Source organism: Penicillium solitum (genome assembly GCF_028829755.1).
Source record: "Penicillium solitum strain IBT 25940 chromosome Unknown utg000003l_segment0_segment0, whole genome shotgun sequence".
Lineage (NCBI taxonomy): Eukaryota > Fungi > Ascomycota > Eurotiomycetes > Eurotiales > Aspergillaceae > Penicillium > Penicillium solitum.
This window is the reverse complement of record NW_027072123.1, coordinates 527,865-546,114: the sequence shown is the minus strand read 5'-3', so window position 1 is coordinate 546,114 and position 18,250 is coordinate 527,865. Positions and strand designations below refer to the sequence as shown.

Sequence of the window (18,250 nt, the reverse complement as noted above, 5' to 3'; positions counted from 1 at the left end):
CCGGGTGTGGGACATTTCTCACAATGCGGAAACTGCATTAGTAATTGGGTCTACGGGGACATCATCGGCCTATCGGGCCGGTGCGATGGACCACTGATCATGGCCTGCTGCCGTCGGGAAGTAATAATCAAATTACCACGGATAGATCGGCCGGGGATATATGATGAGATCTGGAGTTCAAAACAGGATTTCGGGGCCACAGAAAATAATGATGTGGCCATAGTGTGGTTATGCACGGCTGCTTCTGGCATGATACTTAGATGATAGGATGTTGGGAATATGATTGGTATGCCGCGGCTTAGCGAACCCTACGATATCCCTATCTCCCCGGGGATAGTTTACGCCATACATCGCAGAATCAGAGAAGCTGAAGAACGAATATATTTAGCTGGGCCTTAACCAAGATGAACCAAAAACCAACTCTACTGACTCGACTTCCAAGAACTACTTGAAGACACCTTAGGAACAAAGCATTTGCTGTCATCGACCTCTCTGTCATTCCCGGAACTCAAGCATTGAAACATGTCTACAGGAAAGCTCTCTGCCGCATCATCCCTGCGCACATTCCTTGAAGAATGTAAGGCGGAGAGAGATGTTGTGGAAATTGATCCGGAAGTGGTTCCCCATCTCGAGCTCGCCGTGCATACGAAACAGGTAGTCCAATGCCGCTCATCAACAATCCCAAGGGGAAAGACGGCCCAGAAGGTCTCTTCCGTATCCTCGGTGCTCCAGTGGGTGTCCGATCTGATCGAGCAACTAGATACGCTCGTTTCACGAAGTCTATTGGGCTTCCTTCCAACGCAACTGGACATAACATCATCCAGAAGCTCCTAGCCTACAAACGAACCGACCCAATTCCATCTGTTCTCGTTGATGATGCACCGCTCAAGGAGCACAAGATCTCTGGTGATGAAGTTGACCTTCTCAAGCTTCCAATTCCACAGAATCACGCAAAGGACGGAGGCAAATATTTCCTCACATACGGGCTACACAGTGTTCAAACTCCGGATGGGAAATGGGTGAACTAGGCTATCACTCGTTGCATGGTGATCGGTAAACGGCAATTGACCGGCCTCGTGGACGTGAAGCAGGACATTGGGGTCATCTGGGCGATGTGGAAGGCTCAGGGAAAGGACACACCCTGGGCTTGCGCTCTTGGCGTTCCGCCAGCAGCCGTAAGTTCTATTCTACTCTTTTTTATATTTTATGTCAGCGCCATACGCTAACATTTGAAAATTTGCAAGGGCGTGGCTAGTGGTATGCCACTCCCTAAATTTGTGAACGAGGGTCTTCAATCGCCGTATGCTTTTGATATGAAGACAAATGCTGATAGTATTCTAGCATTCAATGCCGCATTGGTAATAGTTGGCTGCATGGTAGTAGCTTGGAAAAACCGAGATGACAGTCCTTCAACATGGGACACGGTGGATAAGTCCAGGGGTTATATTGAGAAGGTAATTTTAGCGCTTCGCCGACTTGATTCCGGAAATTGAGTAATAGCACGATGCATTGAATACCTTTCGCAGCTTGTCCTCATCTTGGATACTTTGAGTAAGTTACGTGTTCCCTTTAGGATCGGTGGCAACAGCTTAATGCAATTACGCTGGCCACTTATAAAACCATCAATCTTGCAAAGCTACAGTCAGCCAATATATCTTTTGAAATTCACCATGGCTGATGAAGTTTACATACAGCCTCGGATCGATGGCATTCAAGCAACACAGCGGCTTCCAGTATGCTCTCAGAATACTTCGACGACCTTTTCACATCCGACTACACCGGCGCATTACCTCGCGCATCCAGGGGGTTTTGTTATTGATTCGGATCTGGAATTTCTTAGAAACGTTTTCAATGCAGATGCGGAATGAAGCTGGAAGGGTACGGAGAACCTTGCCTTTAAATAATTTGTATCGCACACTGATCAAGTAACCTGTCGATGATATTATATCGCGGTCTTGCACAGATTTCTATATTTTACATTTGTATGACTACGTTGAATCAAATCCTGTGTTTGGTGAAGTCAATAGAATACATTAACCAAATTCCACGAACTCAATGAATTGGACCTCTTTTGTGTTGTAATTAATTGTACAGTGCATATCCGTGCAGGATATGCCTTTCTCAGGCAGGTACTATACAATCTACCAGTTCTACTGATCTCCACTCTTGATGCTTTTTTTCTCAGCCGAGACCTCGGGAGTTGCGTCCCCTTACGCTACCATGTTTCAACGGGCGCCATCATTCTTAGTGCGCCTACGTGAGTACTCTAAGGATATTGGGCCTCATAACTGGAGGGTTGAGGATAGAACTTGTTAGTTACTCTAAATTTCTCTTACTCTGAGGGATAGGTTTGAACAGTGAATGAACATAGACTACCCCCTCAGCACCATCGTCATATTCATCATAGGTATAGTATCTTCCCCCTGTAATTCAACACCCTCAAGCTGCCACCTGGACAGTCTTAAACTCGGCACTAAACTCATAATCAATGTACCCCTTCGGGTCCTTGGCGGGATAGAAAGTGTCCCTATTGTAAGGAACCAGCTCTACCCCCTTGAGAATCCTGAACACCAGATCAGGGTTTGAAATGAATGGCCTTCCAATCCCAATAATCGCATCATAATCCTTATACTTCCCATCAACTGCCTCCTTCGTTGAATCAGGCTTGTATCCTCCAGCAATAATAACTGGCCCTACCTTACCATACGCCTCGAGGAAGAAGTCCAATTGATCCGTCGCCCCAACAACATCCGTGTTTCCGGCAATCCGAGATTCGACAACATGCACATATGCAAGCTTGAACTCCGCTATCTTGCTCGCGAGGTAGCTGAATTGTGGTACTGGGTCATCCATGCGCATTCCCTGGAATGTGCTGTAGGGACTGAATCGGATACCTGTGCGGTCTGCACCCACGGCATCGACCACGACGCGGGTTACTTCGAGTGCGAAGCGGGCGCGGTTCTCGACGCTGCCACCCCATCGGTGTGTACGAGTGTTTACGGTGTCCTGATTGAACTGGTCGATGAGGTAGCCGTTCGCGCCGTGGATTTCGACACCGTCAAAGCCCGCGGATATGGCGTTGCGGGCCGCTTGAGCGTAGTCCCTGATCCAGTCTTGAATTTCAGATTCGGTGAGCTCGTGGGGCACTGCTGTGCCGGGCATGATAGGGTTGGGGCTGCTAGAGACGAGTTGGAAATCGCCTTCCTTTTTGAGCTGGTCAGGGCTTGCGACGCAGCCTAGGGCCCAGAGTTGGAGGTAGATGTATGAGCCCTTGGTGTGAACGGCGGAAGTAACTTCTTTCCAGGTGGCGATTTGGGAGGAGGTGTAAATACCAGGCACGTTAGGTGCGCCGACGGCACGTGGCGAGATGAAGGTTGCTTCCGTGATCAGGAGAGTTCCCGGTACTGAGGCGCGCTGGGCGTAGTACTCTACCATCATCGGTAGAGGTGTATGGCTGTCGTCGGCGCGGAAGCGAGTCATTGGCGCCATGGCGATGCGATTGGAAAGGTCTAGCCGACCAACGCGGAGAGGGGTGGAGAGCTTGGTCATTACGGGCGATTTGTGTTCGATTTCTGTTCGATTTGTGTTCGTTGAGGTCGCATATAATTATATATATGGAGTGAGTAGTCTAACTGGATTGACAAGGTTAGTAGATACAAGGTCGGGTGTCTTTATGGATGGACACTAGACCTACGGGGTGATTTCCAAGCAGGTATGCATGCCGGTGGGGCAAATCCCACACTATAACCAGGTCCAGATCACTATTTCCTATGTCCCCGAAATCCTCTTTTTGCACCCGAGAAGCCATCCTATCTCCCCGGCCGATTTATCCGTGGGAAATTGATTGTTTTTCCCGACGGCGGCAGGCCATGACCAGTCGGTCCGACTGCTCAACAGGTCTGGCATGCCGATGATGCAGGCGGGTCCTAGTGGTGTATGTTCTGCTAACTACTTAAAGCTCTTATGCTAATTCCTTTGGTATATATTACATACCAGCTAGGGTGTATAGTTTAATTTTAACCTCTATGTACAACATATATTGATGGAAAAGTGCTTACTATTGTTCAATGTGAATCGCATATATCGTCGCTATGTCGTGATATATATAAACTGCTATAGAACTGTTACGTCTGGCTCGTTTTAGAAACAGTACACCTTCCCGCAGTGATAATGGAATAGGCTATCGAACAATTGGAAAATACATGGGAGATGGTGTCGAAGGGTTAGATATAGGGTACTCTACTTGGAAAATTATCATATGATCATAGATTGGGAAAGCTCATACAAATAATTGCACATTGTGCTTGGTTAGATTGTCCGCTGAAATTCTCGCTTATGTTTACTCGCACCTTAAAACTCTGCCAAAGTTAGACTGCGCCAAAGCCGGCAAACCTGGTAGACTTTTATAACCCGTAGTTAATAACTAGGTTTCGGGTTACCTATAACTACGGGTTGCTAGATAGTACAAATATAGGAACAGTTATAGCTATATAAATTATGCACTTCTTGGCTGTATTTTGTTATATTTCCTTTTTACTTTAAGAGGGTAAAGCCCCTTCGACCGCGATAATTTCTAACCGCGGTTAGAAATTCCTAGTATACTTATATAGTAAATGAAATAGTCTTTAATTTAAGACTAATAATATTCCTACTTATTGTTGTCTTTTCTTATACGTTTCCGGGATCTAATAAATTTATAAACCTAAGTATCGCTCTCTTTAGGTATAGATAGTAGGAAATCACACTCTTAATCTCGATCCTTAATACTAGTTGATAGAGTAGGTTACTCTGCCTTCCCTTTATTACTAGTCTCTACTATTATCCTATCTTCTGTAAAGATATACTACTAGTCAGGGTTAGACCTGGCTTTGCACCTCCATTTCGACCCGCCAAGACGCCAAGGAGGTGCCAAAATCCAGACCTTCAACCCGCCAAGAAAATTATATATGTATAAACCACCCCGAAAAGAAAATATTCTGCTTATAAGTCATGATTTATGCATATTTATGTAAAATTGAGGTTCCTTGGCGGTGCCCTTGGAGGTGCAGGTTCTGGAGCTTCGCACCGCGGGGAGGTTCAAAGCCAGGTCTAGTCAGGGTAGATGCCTGTCAGTCAGGTAAGAGAATGGAAGTCAACAAATCTGTCATGAAAAGTCAAAGACTGTTTCTTGAGGTCCCCTCAAGTTTTCTCTATGATCCTTCAATATATACAGTCCTCTCCGGATGGATCGGTAGGTCGGCAAAACCGGATGTAACATGACGAAGGGAATTGAAGTCACCTCTCTACAGGATTTCCTTGGCGAGAGGCGGGCGGAACACAACCGTTCCACCCTCGAAAGGTTACCGCTCTGTCAGACGCTGACGCTGCATGCCTGAGACATCCTTCCGCGAATAACCTCATGAAGATATATCGTAACATCTTCCTCGTTATCGCTAATCGGATTAAACTTATATATATTAAGACTATTACCCTACTCTTTATTAGCTATCTTAACTTTATTACGAGAGAAGAATTCCTTTAGAAATATATATTATACTTCTTCAAAATTAAACCTTAATATATATAGGTATATTATAAGATCCTAGATGTGACGATCTGAACTGGACTGGACTGTCTTTCTGCCAGATGTCTCCGCCTTGTAAAAGGTTTGCACTGTTTGTCTGACGTGACAGGACCCCAAAGGTTCCTGTCTCATGGTTTCTTTCCTCTCTTTTTTCTTTCCCCCTTTGTACTTAAAGTTCTCGTATCAATGCACTCTTTTACTCGAAGAACTGGCACGTCACACCAGATAGACTTCGGCACAACCCAACCCAACCTAGGTGTGTCGGCGCATGAAGCCCGGCATACCGGAGGATTTATTAATCCTACATGTTTTGTAATTTATGCTATGTAATCGAGGCTCCATAACTATAAATTGTTAAGGAGAGCCGATACAGAAATACAGAGAGTTGAACCCCATTGATTGGACCCCTGATTTTACAATACCACTTGTTCCAACACTATTGTAGTGCCTCAGGCATCAACCCCTCGTAGTCGGCAGATCTCCATAGCAATCAACTCTCTCCCTCATCACTTTTCGGCCCCTACAATCTGTAGTCGCCCCAAACACAGAGTCCTATATTATTAACTTATATACATAGACTGCTGTAGTGGCTGGTAGTAAAATGTAGAGTTATTAAATAAAAAGACAAAATTGGATCAATTTTTTGATATAAAAAAATCAACACAAAAAGAGAAATAGCACGACGGCTGCATGATTCGAACATGCGCCCACGAATGGAATTGATTTCTGAGAAAGAGGATTAGTAAGGGTTTCATGAGTTGGACAATGATTATGATATGACATACCGAGTCAATCGCGTTAACCACTCCGCCAAACCGCCTGGTTGCTTATAAATCTGATCAATATATTGCATTCTGAAATCTCCATAAGTGTTTTCAATATGTACCAACTAATCATAGTCGTGCTAAGCTCACCAATACCACCCGGTATTGGCCACTGTATACCAAATTGCAAAATTAAGTATCTTTTATATAACTAGCAACCCCAAAAGATATTTTACGCGTGGTATGTAGTCTGAACTATTTATACTAATGGGTTATTGTAGAAAGAATGGAAAGTTCCATAAATTATTTTCAAAGTTGAACCAGGACTAAGACTGCTGCAAGCAACTTTGGAATGTGCTCATTCTTCATCTTTGTTGATGCCGTACCTAGGGGCACTCTCACTTCCCTGAGGATTTTTAAGGTTTGCCCAGACCATTGAGCCGCACATACTCCACCAAGGCTATCTCCCATGGTCTCTCTACACTTTCTCATCAACTCCCATCTTTCTATCCTTTCCAAATTCCTCATCAGTTTTAGCAGATTCTTTTATCCCATATTTTCTCAAGTGGGCTCAACAGCACCATCTCCTCTCGGATTTCAACAACTCCCTAGCCTGCACCTTCTTTTCTCACTGGTACTTTCAAACCAACCTTGCCTGAGGCGTCCACTGGTCCCAGCTCCGAATTCCTGCCTATCACGATGCGTGACAAGCATCTCCGCAAAAACTGTGACCTTCAACCTGTCACCATGTCTCATTCCCTCACCGCAACCAGTCTCCATATTGAAGCCAAAGGGAAGCCCAACTCATCATCATCTCATGCATCTCATGAGGTCCCCGGCACTAGAAGCGCTATCGCATCCGATAATTCCTCCACTGATAACTCTGATCCCTCATCTGATGATGGATCTGACACATTTTCTTCCAATGGCTCCGACTCGTCTTCGCCTAATAGCTCATCCCCCACTAGCCTCAACACGACCTTTCCAGAGGCAACGTCTTGAAAACAAGCGGTTTGTTTGACGATTGCCCTGAGGAAAACTCGAATAATCAAGCAAACACCATCTGTGACACATCCTCCGGGTCCGATTCCGACGCTGAAACTGTTATTTTGCGCAACCCTGCTGCTCCGAATGACTCTGGCGCGGTCCTAGCCGATAACTCTAAGGAAAGCTCGGACACCCAATCGAGCGCCATCTGGGACACATCTTCTCAGTCTGGATCTGATGCGGAAACTGTCATTTTGTGCAACGCTGCTGCTATGAATGGCTCTGGCGCGGTCTCCACTGATAACACCGGCTCCGAAGAGTCCGGCGCTGTATCCGGTGGTTTCATTCAGGGGGATCATGACGTTGAAAAGACTGGCACGTCAGATTCTGCCAGTGACAACGGCTCCGACTCGTCCTGTCAGAATTGCTCCGACACGTTCTCCCTATTCGGTCCCCTCCCTCTCTCGCCTGCTAGCTCGACTACATCATCACAAGCCTCCCTCGATATCGATGATGATGACGATGATGAGGTAAACCGCCCCAAAGGCTCCCATAAAACTTGTGCCTACGCTTCTCCTGTCCAGGATGGCCGTCGCATCAAGACCAGCTGCGATAGCAATGATGACACTGGCATTTGGCACGTCGAACCGGATGGATTTATCAACGAAGCCCAACGAGCCGGAGGGCCATTCCTTTGCTCTTTCCCAGTCAAGATGCAAAAATTAAAACCGAGTGACCCTCTTAGCGACGTCATCGAGGATTGTGTCCTCATTCGAAAAATTCTAGCAACTCTTGCTAAACACGATGTCTACCCAATCTCCATGAAGCTTAGAGAATGCGAGCACGAAAATGACCTTTTCAATTGGAAGCCCACTTTGATATTCTCTGCCATTCGCAACACCTTCGACGACTCTTGGATCTTGGCATGTCGCCAGGTCTGGAAACACTTTTCCGATGCCGGTCTTGCACACCTCAATGTCGAAATATCAGACCCGGATGCGTACACATTTTTCGTGCGGTGCCTTGAAAAATCCGACCCGCTTTGGCCAGTGAGCTTGGAGTTAAAGCAAAGAATCATGACCACAATTGATCTTACAGATATGCAACTACTTTCAATGCCGCGTGTGGGAATGAACCAGAGCGAGAAAACATCACCGGCCGTTTTGATGGCCGTACGCTTGCGGAGCAATCGAGACTAGCGCAATACGAGGGATCAGATTGTGGAGATTCTTGATGACTTCAATCTTCCTATGGTAGAGGTGATCATCATGAAGGGCGAAAACTCGAGAGGGTGAGCTTAGCGGTCAGAAAGACATTGAGCAAGTCATGGGCCAGCAAAAATTGGCCACGCTACATAGGAATAATCAAACTAGTACTATGTCGCTTTTCATTGTTATAAGGTGGTAAGATAGAATTAGATCGGAGTAATAACTGTACTTCTATACCTGAAGGTTATTCAGCTATTCGAGTTCTTCTAAGTGTAGATCGTTCTCCTACTCCGCGATAGGTGTCCAGGGGTGGTAGCACTACATTCACATTAAGGTGTATTATCCGCTCTAGATCACTTCTATAATATAATAGTGTTAGTAGGTAAGTAGACTCCGTGTTCTACGGCTACTTTAACTAAGTGTTCTTATATATATCCACAAGAAGTTCTGGTTGCGACTTGGATTCCGCCGTCAGTGGAAAATATTGCAAAAAAAGGAAAGGAAGAGCACAACGGCCGCATGATTCAAATGCGCCCACAAATGGAATTGAATTCTTGAGGGGGATTAGTATAAGGGTTTAATCGTTAAGACAGTAATTATCATGAGACATACCGAATTAATCTAAGACGTACCGGGCCTCACCTTCAGCCGCACATCCACAGCTTTGGTGATCGTTTTGATATCGTTCAAAACATCCCCAATCGGCGTGAATAAGGACATCATGTGGCTAGTTCCGCCGGCAAAAAGCATTCCTACTACCACATACGATTCAGTAAAGACGAACGAGCCCGAGTCCCCATCTTGGGAGAACTGTGCACCACCCTGTGGGCGAATGGGGTGTTCGTAGGTGGTGCGGGCAATGGCCGTATCTTCTTCAATTTCGTGAGATAGGACGGCAGTGTCGAGGGTATCCTTTTTCCCTCGGCAATATCCAGACCGCTGCCCGTGAATGAACAGCGGTATGCCATCGAGGTCTTTAGGCATGGGGGAGTCTTTCAGATAATGCCCGTCGGGCGTCTAAGAGGTAATAGTATTAGCATTTGCTTAAGCCAGAAGCACGCGAAAAAGGGTGCTTGAAGAAGAGAAGAGAAGTCTTACTATATTTTCCCCAACCCGGTCATGCGGGATCTCAATAAGCGCCCAATCGAGATTGGATGGGGTAGTTGAGCATGTTTCTCTAAAGCCTGAGCCAGCATACACGGGGCCGAAATACCCACGGTCTGCTTGTTTGAAGGCCTCGATATCTCGGAGAAATTCCTTCAGCTCGCACAGGGTACTGGTCATTCTGGAGAAAGCTTTTGCCGCAGATCGGCCGCAAATAGACTCGATATCGCCCTCCAACTCGCTGAGTTGGACATATTCGTCATTCTCCTCTATCGCACAGATTGCATCTTTTAAGGATTTAATCTTCTCTTTGACAGCCGTACGACTCGGGTGTTGGACCTGAAGCTCCGTCCTCATATTGTCGTCTGGCGCGATCCCTTCCTGACGCCACACTCGAAGCCTCTTGACGAGGGCACGGTCTAGCCCGGTCTCGCTCGGGTTGACGCAGTGAAAGCAAGTGAGTGCCATGGTCCTGTACTTGGCTTCCCCGGGCATCTTCAGTTCCAAAAACCCACCAAGCGTGCCAGAACCCGAGGCATTATTCAGTGCCAGACTTTGGCCGAGCATAGATGGTAGCTGTATCGCCCGACGGTCGAGCTCATTTGCGTTGAGGCCGGATGATCCCCGGACAAAATCCCCCCGTACAAAGTCGACTGCCACACCCGACAGGTAGTTGTTGTCGAGGAGCTCCCGAATTTTAGAAATCGAGTGTTCTCGGTGGCTGGGCGGTTTCTCGGAATTTCAAATAACCAACACGGTGGTTGTACTGTCCCTAGGGTCGGGACTTCTTCCTCGACGAACGCACGTAATCATACATACACCGGGGTGGTTCATCTTGCGCACAATTGTGCGCAAGATCATTGGCCACTTTTGGCATATGGAGTCACACTTTGGGACAGGGAAGATATTGGTATTGCGCGAAGGCCCGGGGGCCTTGTGTTGGTGGATAGCTGTAGAGCTCTGTGACTTGGGGTCACGCTGATGAACGTTCCGCATCACCTTGGAAGGTGGCATATTGATGCTGAGTGAGGTGATTGTTGGGAACGCGTGAGAGATACTCTGAGAGCACGATCTGAGAGAACTGAAAGAAGACGATCGGAAGAAACGACTGTAAAGTCTATTGAAAAGATGATCGAAAAGAGGATTCAAAAGACGGGCGAAAAGACGACTAAAACGACCGTTGGCCTCACAAGAGAGAAGACCTCTGAAGTTATATCCGAAGTGGATAGACCGAGGAAGGTATGTGTCCAGGTTTCAAACTGGGTGAAGGGTCGCCAGGAAAAGGAAAAGGACTTTGAGAAGATGGAACTTCTAGGGGGTAAACGCTTGATGGTAATAGTAAAGTTTCCGAAGATGGCTTCAAGTGGAAGAGGGTTGACAGTTGAAGAGAGTAGAGACTTGATCAACAGACTTCGTTTTGATAATATCATGAGCCCCGAGTGCTCTATTCAGGGTAGAGAGGTTTGCTGAGACGATAAAACGCAAGATCACGCAGCTCTGTTTGCAGGCAGGCCTTCTTGCATAGCTCTTCAAGGTTATCAAGTAGATGGGAACAAAATTAAGTTCCAGGCTTGTTATGATATTCTTCTCAAGATGAATTGTTTCGTTTCTCAAAAGTGACATATTGCACTTCTACAGGCCAAGCAACGCCTATGATTCTCTAGAGTTACTCTCTTCACACGTCTGTCTCCTTCACCTGCTTTCCTCTAGCTCCCTGAATATTCCTATCTTCTGTCAAAGTTTATGATCGCTAGGGTTGCCGGTTTGGTATATGTGTTTCTAGCGCTATAAAAAATTGTGGTGGTTAAGCCAAAAGGATCCAGAGCCTAAGAAGTAGTTGGTCCCCAACTAGAATCAAAGAATTGTGCTTGGTTATAGTACGAGGGCTCGAGGATTGTAGACCATATGTATCCTTGAAAACGAGGCACACAAGGATGTAAGATTTTGAAACGTTTGTTGCGTCTTTGAACTCGATCAAGCAGAGGGTATACAAGCATAAGAATGTTGTCGATTTATTTGAGTGTAGCGCTTGAGATTGGTCAAACGAGTCTAAGATGGCAGGTCATATATCTCCCATGGGTTCTCCAAGAAATGTATAGGACGTCAATTTATAAACATCTAAAATGATAAATGAACAATGAATCGAAGGCAGCGAAACATCCAGAACAAGACTCAGAAGATTGAAATACGGTAAAAATTCATTTAGGGTCAATGGATCAAATCCTTGACGACCAGTTTCTTTCTCGAAAGGCGCTTTCCAGATGGAAAATGCAAAATTCTCTAACCCCATCGCTATAATCAACAACTTACCAATTCCAATGAGAGCTCCATCGAAGTACGTCGAGCTTTGGTCCCATAATATTCTAGTGGACTTGTTTAGAATCCAAATTCGCTCCAAACGGAGCCAAAAAGGAGTCGTTTTTGACCAGTGGTATCAGTGATTGTATTTTCAATTTCTAAAATAAAATCCAATAGTCTATAATTATATAGATAGAGTTCAACCCCCGGCATATAGTAGTGGTTCAAAAATGTAGATGTATAAGGTGGGAAGAGATGTCTAGTTATACTTCGGACAACCAGGGTGCCGATCCGAGTATTAGTCATTAATGAGTCAGCATATGTTCGACTTCAATCAATTTGTCCCCTATGATGGGTGTCCGAATAACGACGTGAGAAAAGGCCAGGCGTTCATCTAGTCATCCAAATTCAGTGCAATAATATAAAAACCGAAACAAGCGCTTACATCGAGCCCGGTTGAGTTGTATTTCACTTCCTCAACATCCTGATAGGAGCCACCTTCAACCCGCCCTGCGACCGAATCCAAAATGGCACACGGTGCAGAGGACTGCGCAACTGTCCTGGAGCAGTTCGTCCACGATGTGGCGAATCTTCCAGCTGAGATCAACCACCTCATGGAGGAAATTCAGGCCAAGGACAAGGTTATGCAGGAGTGTCGCGCTACAATCAACTCTCGCGACAGCAGCATCCAAAAGTTCATCAAACTAAACGGCAGTCTGACACCGAACCCAAAGGAAGAGCCATACAGCAAGACTATCCTACAGAATATGGACAAATCCCACGAACTGCAGAACGAGAAGATCCAGCTCAGCGAGAAAGCATGTGTCCTCCTTGATCGTCAGATAAAACGACTCGACGTGCGCATTCGCGATCTAGTCAACGAAGGTCTCCTCACCAACGATCCGCCTCTCCCTTCCTTGTTCGACTCGAAAAACAAATACCGCAACCCACCCAAGATCTTCCTTCCTGACTCCACACCCACCGATACCCCCGCCTACTCAACACCCCTCAACCCAACTTCCGGAAACGCGAACCCCATCCTGGCTGCTGCACAGCGCTTGAATCAATCCACAACTCCTCGTGCCACCAGCTCTGCAGCCCATCTCGGACAAACCACAGCACGCAACTCTGCACCGGCTACTCCAGCAGCAGCAGCCGTCGTACACCTCCAGCAACGTCAACGCGAATCCTCCGCTGGAGCTGTGGACAGCAAGCGTCGCCGCCTGAACCCATCCCTCAACACCCTCCCCGTAGCTTCGTCGAACCTCCGTCAGTCCTCCATGGGCCCCGGTACACCGAAACCTGGTACACCGGCTGGCAGTCGTGCAGGCAGTGCCGGTCCCCGTTCTAGCATCGGGATCAAGAAGGCACTGACTAAGAAGGTCGCGCCGCACCAGCAAGTCAAGAAGCTGAAGACTGCGAGCGGAAAGCCGATCAAGCGCTCTTCCAGTGCTAGTGGTCGTATCAAGTCTTCGAAGAAGTCTCCTAATGGAGGCGATGAGGATGATGACTCCATGCTCAGCAGTGCTGATACATCGGACTCCGACAAGAGTGATGGTGCTGCTGATGAGGATGTCGACGACGAGGATGAGGATGAGGGTAATGAGGATTCCAAGGTCTATTGTACCTGCCGCACTGTTAGCCATGGGGACATGGTGGCTTGCGATAATGACGAATGTCCCTATGAGTGGTTCCACTGGAAGTGTGTTGGTCTGACGCGCGAGCCGGTTGGGACTTGGTACTGTGATGAGTGCAGACGTACTCTCGGCAAGTGATATCTCTGTTCTCTTCTTTTTCTATGATCTGTATGACGGTTGATATACCCATGGCGCTTGAGGGACTTTTATGGTGTTGGGCTGGACTGGAGTGGACTGGACCGAGCAAAAACATCTACTTGTTACTACTAGTTTTACTGCATAATTCGATTTTGTTTAAACGGAATCAATTTCATATTCTGCCTATTCTAGACAAAAACTGACACTAATCCCCGAGGGAAAAGGAAAACAGTGAAGCAGATTTTCCCTCCCCTATGTATCCATTCCCAGCTACAGCCAAGCGTATGTCCAAGCCGTGCACATCCAGCGCCCAATAATTCCCAGGGTCACCAGTGAGCCGGAGCCTAACCAAATCAAGTCGAAAACGCCATCGCTATGCACATATCCCCTTTTTTTGTTTCTTCCATGCAAAACATGTTGGCACACGGGCGCACACAGTACGCCGAAAGTCAGAAATCAGATATTCGTGGAAAAGCCATTGCCCGCCAGTCCACTTAGAACCCAAGCCCATTGCTCAGCCACGGATCAAAGTACTCACAGGTCTCGGGGCTGACTGCGCCGCCTGGTGCGCATAGCTTAAACACTGGGCACTGGCCGCAGGGGGCTTCCGTCATACCGTTCTTCACCAGGTGCTTGTTTGCAACGGAGAGATCCTCGCCTTCGACGGGCGGCTTGCGGGATTGGTTCGCTTTGACGGCCTCAGGGCTCTTGAGGGATCTGTACCATTCGCCGTTTCCTAATGCGACGAGCTTATTGTCGTAGCAGAGCATTTCGAGGAGTTGCACGACGCTCTCTTCACCCAGGCGGACGGGAGTAATGCCACTGTCATTAACGGCCGTGGTGATCTGCGCCACAGTCGGGTATCCTGTGTAGCCGTGGGGGTAGGGGAGGTAGGTTTTCTCATCGGACTTGACATCTGCCTTGCCGGAGGCGGTTTTGATGCGCTTGTTCTTGCGGTCTGAGGCCGGGACTTCGAACCAACTCTTCCGGCTCACGGTGTACTCGATGTAGCCTGCGACACTGTTGATGAAGTTGGCGTCCAGTACACCGTCAGTGAACCAGGCTCCTCCGGTTACTTCTTCGCTTGGAGCAAGCCCGGCCAACATGTACATCTTGCGGCTGGGGTATTTGACATTGTGGAGGGATTTGATGTAATTTTTCCCTTCGAGGGCTTTCAGGCATCGGTCGAGAATCGACTTGTGCAGGTTCGTGCGGTTTCCGATGTGCCGCACCCAGATACCTGTTCGTTCTGTAGAGTGGATGACATTGTAGACCATGGCCTCGTCCGGGGTGAGGTTGCGGAGCCTGAAAGGGAGAAGGGGTTAGTTATGTGGTTTATCGACACAGAGATGCATGCGATTCCTACTTTTCGGCATCCTCGCGGTCAATGAGCTTCCACGTGAGCTTTCCATCTTTTTGGAGGAGTCGAAAGAGATTTTGATTGACGAGGCTCTGTGTGCATTCTAGCAGTAGCGCAACGTCGTTCTTTGGGATGACTTTGAGATTGAGGAAGTCGTTCTGATAGAACAGGTGATCGGAGTCAAATTCATTCACGCATGCGTCGTAAAGCTTGGAGGCAAGCTCGGCCACTTGGGACCCCGCGGAGGCCATTGTTGGAGATGCGACGGAGATATCAGGCAAAATCAAGGTTCAGTCGAAGAGGCTCGTGGTTTTTCATGTTCAAGGGAGGGTGCTAGAGTCAGGGAGTAAGTTAGAGGACCATGGTGTGTCGATGTCGGTAAATTTGAGTCACGAATGGATCACAAATGGTGTTTTTTTGGCGACTTTTTCTCGGCGGGGACTGGCTTTGACCTAAAAGGGTTTAGCCCCGCGGAGCTTCAATGTCAGCGTTAATGCCTGAGGCGTTTGTTGCCTGAGGCTTAAATAAATGCTGCCTGAGGCAGTGGACTCCAACGGAAATTTCGAGAAGCTCCGGCCGATTGAGCTCATGACCTCAGCACTTTCAGTTCCTCGTAGTCTTGTTTTTGATCTGCATTACTCCTTTTTTTGAGCAATTTAACATATAACTCAAAAATGGCTGACGCTTTGAAGGCAGAGGGCAACAAGGCCTTCTCTGCTAAGGACTATTCCACTGCTGTGTACGCGCTACCCCACCTTTTAACATTGTGATTCCGTCAAAGCAGAAACTGATAAAAACCGCAGTGAGAAATTCTCCCAGGCCCTTGCCATTGAACCCGAAAACCACATCCTCTACTCCAACCGTTCCGCTGTCTACACCGCCCAGAACGAATATCAAAAAGCCCTCGAAGATGCCGAGAAGGCGATCGAGATCAAGCCCGATTGGTCCAAGGGCCATGCCCGCAAGGGTGCTGCGTACCGCGGTCTCGGAGATCTTTGTATGTTATTCTAGTTGCGCACAAAGTGGTGGCACAACCTGCATTATGACAATGTGCTAACTGACAGCAGTGGCTGCGCACGATGCCTATGACGAGGCCCTGAAGATCGAGCCTGGCAACGCACAGGCCAAGTCCGGTTTGGAGGCAACCCAGCGCGCCATCAACGCGGAGGCTACCGCGGATGGTGTCAGCGGAGACCCAACAGGAGGTCTCGGTGGCATGTTCAACGACCCGGCTCTGTTCCAGAAGCTGGCCAACAACCCCAAGACCGCCTCCCTCCTGGGAGATGCTGAGTTCATGGCTAAGCTGCAGAAGATCCAACAGAACCCTAACAGTGTTGGAGAGGAGATCCGCGACCCCCGCTTCCTGCAGGTCATGAGTGTGCTTCTCGGTATTGATATGAACTTCGGTGGCGAGGGAGCCGAGCCTCCTGCCCCCGCTGCTACCCCCAGCACCTCGCAGCCCAAGAAGGAGCCCACCCCGGAGCCCGAGCCAGTCGACGAGGAGGCACTCGCCAAGAAGCAGGCCAAGGAGGCTGCTGATGCGGAGAAGAAGATTGGAAACGATTTCTACAAGAAGAAGCAGCTCGATGAGGCCATTGAGCACTACACCAAGGCCTGGGACCTCCACAAGGACATCACCTACTTGAACAACATTGGTGCCGCCAAGTTCGAGAAGGCCGATTACGAAGGCACAATCGAGACCTGCCAAAAGGCCGTCGAGGAGGGCCGCGACTTGCGCGCCGACTTCAAGCTGATGGCCAAGGCCTACACCCGAATTGGTTCTTCATACGAGAAGCTCGGTGACCTCGCCAAGGCCATTGATTTCTACAACAAGTCTCTCATGGAGCACCGCACCCCTGATACCCTGACCAAGCTCCGCAATGCCGAGAAGACCAAGAGCACGACCGAGAAGAACGCCTACATTGACCCTGCCGAGGCCGAGAAGGCCCGCGAGCTCGGCCAGCAGAAGTTCCAGGAAGGTGACTGGCCCGGTGCCGTTGACGCCTTCACCGAGATGACCAAGCGTGCCCCCGAGGACCCCCGTGGTTACTCCAACCGTGCCGCCGCCCTCATCAAGCTGATGGCATTCCCCGGTGCCGTGCAGGACTGTGACGAGGCCATCAAGCGCGATTCCAAGTTCATCCGCGCGTACATGCGCAAGGGTGCTGCCCTGATCGCCATGAAGGAATACAACCGTGCCCTGGATACCTTCACCGAGGCCGCTGACCACGATGACGGCAAGCACGCCCGCGAGATCGAGCAGCAGCAGCAGAAGTGTCTGGACGCCCAGTTCAGCGCTCGTGCTGGTGAGACCGAGGAGCAGACCATGGCTCGTATCCAAAATGACCCCGAGGTAAGATTTGATATGCCCTCTAACTAGGATTATTCAACATGAAGTATACTAACCTTGTTTCCAGATCATGGCCGTCCTCCAGGACCCCGTTATGCAGAGCATTCTCCAGCAGGCTAAGAGCGATCCGGCTGCGCTGCAGGAGCACATGAAGAACTCGCAGGTGCGGATGAAGATCCAGAAGCTGATGGCTGCTGGTGTTATCCGCATGGGGCGGTAAATGCTTTGAGGGTGTAGAGCATTCGAGGGAATTGAATACGAATTGACACGATATATCTTGACCAGCATATTTTTTAGTTCCATATTGCTAAAATCCCATTCTGCTTCCATACATTGAAGTTCCTAACAATATTAATAGTGAGTTCATATATGTAGTACCTAGATTGTGTATTAGACTGCTGCAAACAATATATAACATTGCCATTGTGTATGCTGCGACTATATCAACCAGTTTTCGTAAATATACATATGTACATCTCGGTCGGAATTGAATTGTACAATATATACTCCGTATACGGAGTAGACATTTGGAGACACCAGTCCCGACATTAATCGTGTCCAACCTCGGCCTCAGCTCGGACCCGTAGACTTTATCTGGGCAGTTCGTAAGCCGAAAAAGTGAAAACGAAAAAAGAGAAAAAAACGCCACGCAAGTGGATGAGTGGGGGGTTCCCAGTAAAGAAAATGAGAAGATCTTTCCGAACTGCTTTATCGATCCAATCATAACATCACCATTGAGGGATTCAACATGGGTTTTGCTTTTATATTGTAGTACAAAACACACAATAATACACAATAATACACAATATACGGAGTACACAATACACACAAGTGAAAATAA

General features: G+C 48.0%; 8 protein-coding genes across 8 annotated transcripts; 5 read left to right on the top strand and 3 right to left on the bottom strand.

The window, feature by feature from the left end:
• Window positions 1–522: 522 nt before the first annotated feature.
• N7455_004115 (Carboxylyase-like protein) lies at window positions 523–1,028 on the top strand (the record flags this gene model as incomplete). The annotated part of the gene is made up of 2 exons (XM_065604689.1): window positions 523–654; window positions 687–1,028. The coding sequence occupies 2 exons, from the start codon at window positions 523–525 to the stop codon at window positions 1,026–1,028; spliced, it is 474 nt and encodes a 157-aa protein (XP_065461589.1).
• A 15-nt stretch (window positions 1,029–1,043) lies between these two features.
• N7455_004114 (uncharacterized protein) lies at window positions 1,044–1,497 on the top strand (the record flags this gene model as incomplete). The annotated part of the gene is given in 3 exon segments (XM_065604688.1): window positions 1,044–1,175; window positions 1,245–1,454; window positions 1,465–1,497. 3 exon segments carry the CDS (start codon window positions 1,044–1,046, stop codon window positions 1,495–1,497), a joined length of 375 nt encoding a protein of 124 aa, XP_065461588.1.
• A 942-nt stretch (window positions 1,498–2,439) lies between these two features.
• On the bottom strand, window positions 2,440–3,549 carry N7455_004113 (alkene reductase; the record flags this gene model as incomplete). The annotated part of the gene is made up of 1 exon (XM_040960151.2): window positions 2,440–3,549. The coding sequence occupies one exon, from the start codon at window positions 3,547–3,549 to the stop codon at window positions 2,440–2,442; it is 1,110 nt and encodes a 369-aa protein (XP_040809360.2).
• Window positions 3,550–7,074: 3,525 nt separating this feature from the next.
• Window positions 7,075–8,513, top strand: N7455_004112 (uncharacterized protein; the record flags this gene model as incomplete). Its single annotated transcript, XM_065604687.1, has 2 exons — window positions 7,075–7,265; window positions 7,316–8,513. 2 exons carry the CDS (start codon window positions 7,075–7,077, stop codon window positions 8,511–8,513), a joined length of 1,389 nt encoding a protein of 462 aa, XP_065461587.1.
• A 362-nt stretch (window positions 8,514–8,875) lies between these two features.
• Window positions 8,876–10,640, bottom strand: N7455_004111 (uncharacterized protein; the record flags this gene model as incomplete). The annotated part of the gene is made up of 4 exons (XM_065604686.1): window positions 8,876–8,881; window positions 9,165–9,539; window positions 9,621–10,358; window positions 10,446–10,640. 4 exons carry the CDS (start codon window positions 10,638–10,640, stop codon window positions 8,876–8,878), a joined length of 1,314 nt encoding a protein of 437 aa, XP_065461586.1.
• A 1,811-nt stretch (window positions 10,641–12,451) lies between these two features.
• Window positions 12,452–13,699, top strand: N7455_004110 (putative PHD finger domain protein; the record flags this gene model as incomplete). The annotated part of the gene is made up of 1 exon (XM_040960138.2): window positions 12,452–13,699. The coding sequence occupies one exon, from the start codon at window positions 12,452–12,454 to the stop codon at window positions 13,697–13,699; it is 1,248 nt and encodes a 415-aa protein (XP_040809395.2).
• Window positions 13,700–13,849: 150 nt separating this feature from the next.
• N7455_004109 (RPC34 RNA polymerase subunit family protein) lies at window positions 13,850–15,448 on the bottom strand. The gene is made up of 2 exons (XM_040960139.2): window positions 15,066–15,448; window positions 13,850–15,004 (listed from the first exon to the last, which is right to left on the bottom strand). Exons 1-2 carry the CDS (start codon window positions 15,308–15,310, stop codon window positions 14,194–14,196), a joined length of 1,056 nt encoding a protein of 351 aa, XP_040809396.1. The 5' UTR covers window positions 15,311–15,448; the 3' UTR covers window positions 13,850–14,193.
• A 285-nt stretch (window positions 15,449–15,733) lies between these two features.
• Window positions 15,734–17,629, top strand: sti1 (Hsp90 cochaperone STI1; the record flags this gene model as incomplete). The annotated part of the gene is made up of 4 exons (XM_040960189.2): window positions 15,734–15,798; window positions 15,863–16,056; window positions 16,127–17,412; window positions 17,477–17,629. 4 exons carry the CDS (start codon window positions 15,734–15,736, stop codon window positions 17,627–17,629), a joined length of 1,698 nt encoding a protein of 565 aa, XP_040809377.2.
• Window positions 17,630–18,250: the final 621 nt, after the last annotated feature.

What these genes read in the sequence shown, in the direction of transcription:
- N7455_004109 (XM_040960139.2), bottom strand. Translation starts at nt 15,310, where the DNA reads ATGGCCTCCGCGGGGTCCCAAGTGGCCGAGCTTGCCTCCAAGCTTTAC. An exon ending in GACCGCGAGGATGCCGAAAA is followed by an intron (nt 15,005 to 15,065) that starts GTAGGAATCGCA and finishes TCTCCCTTTCAG; the next exon opens with GCTCCGCAACCTCACCCCGG.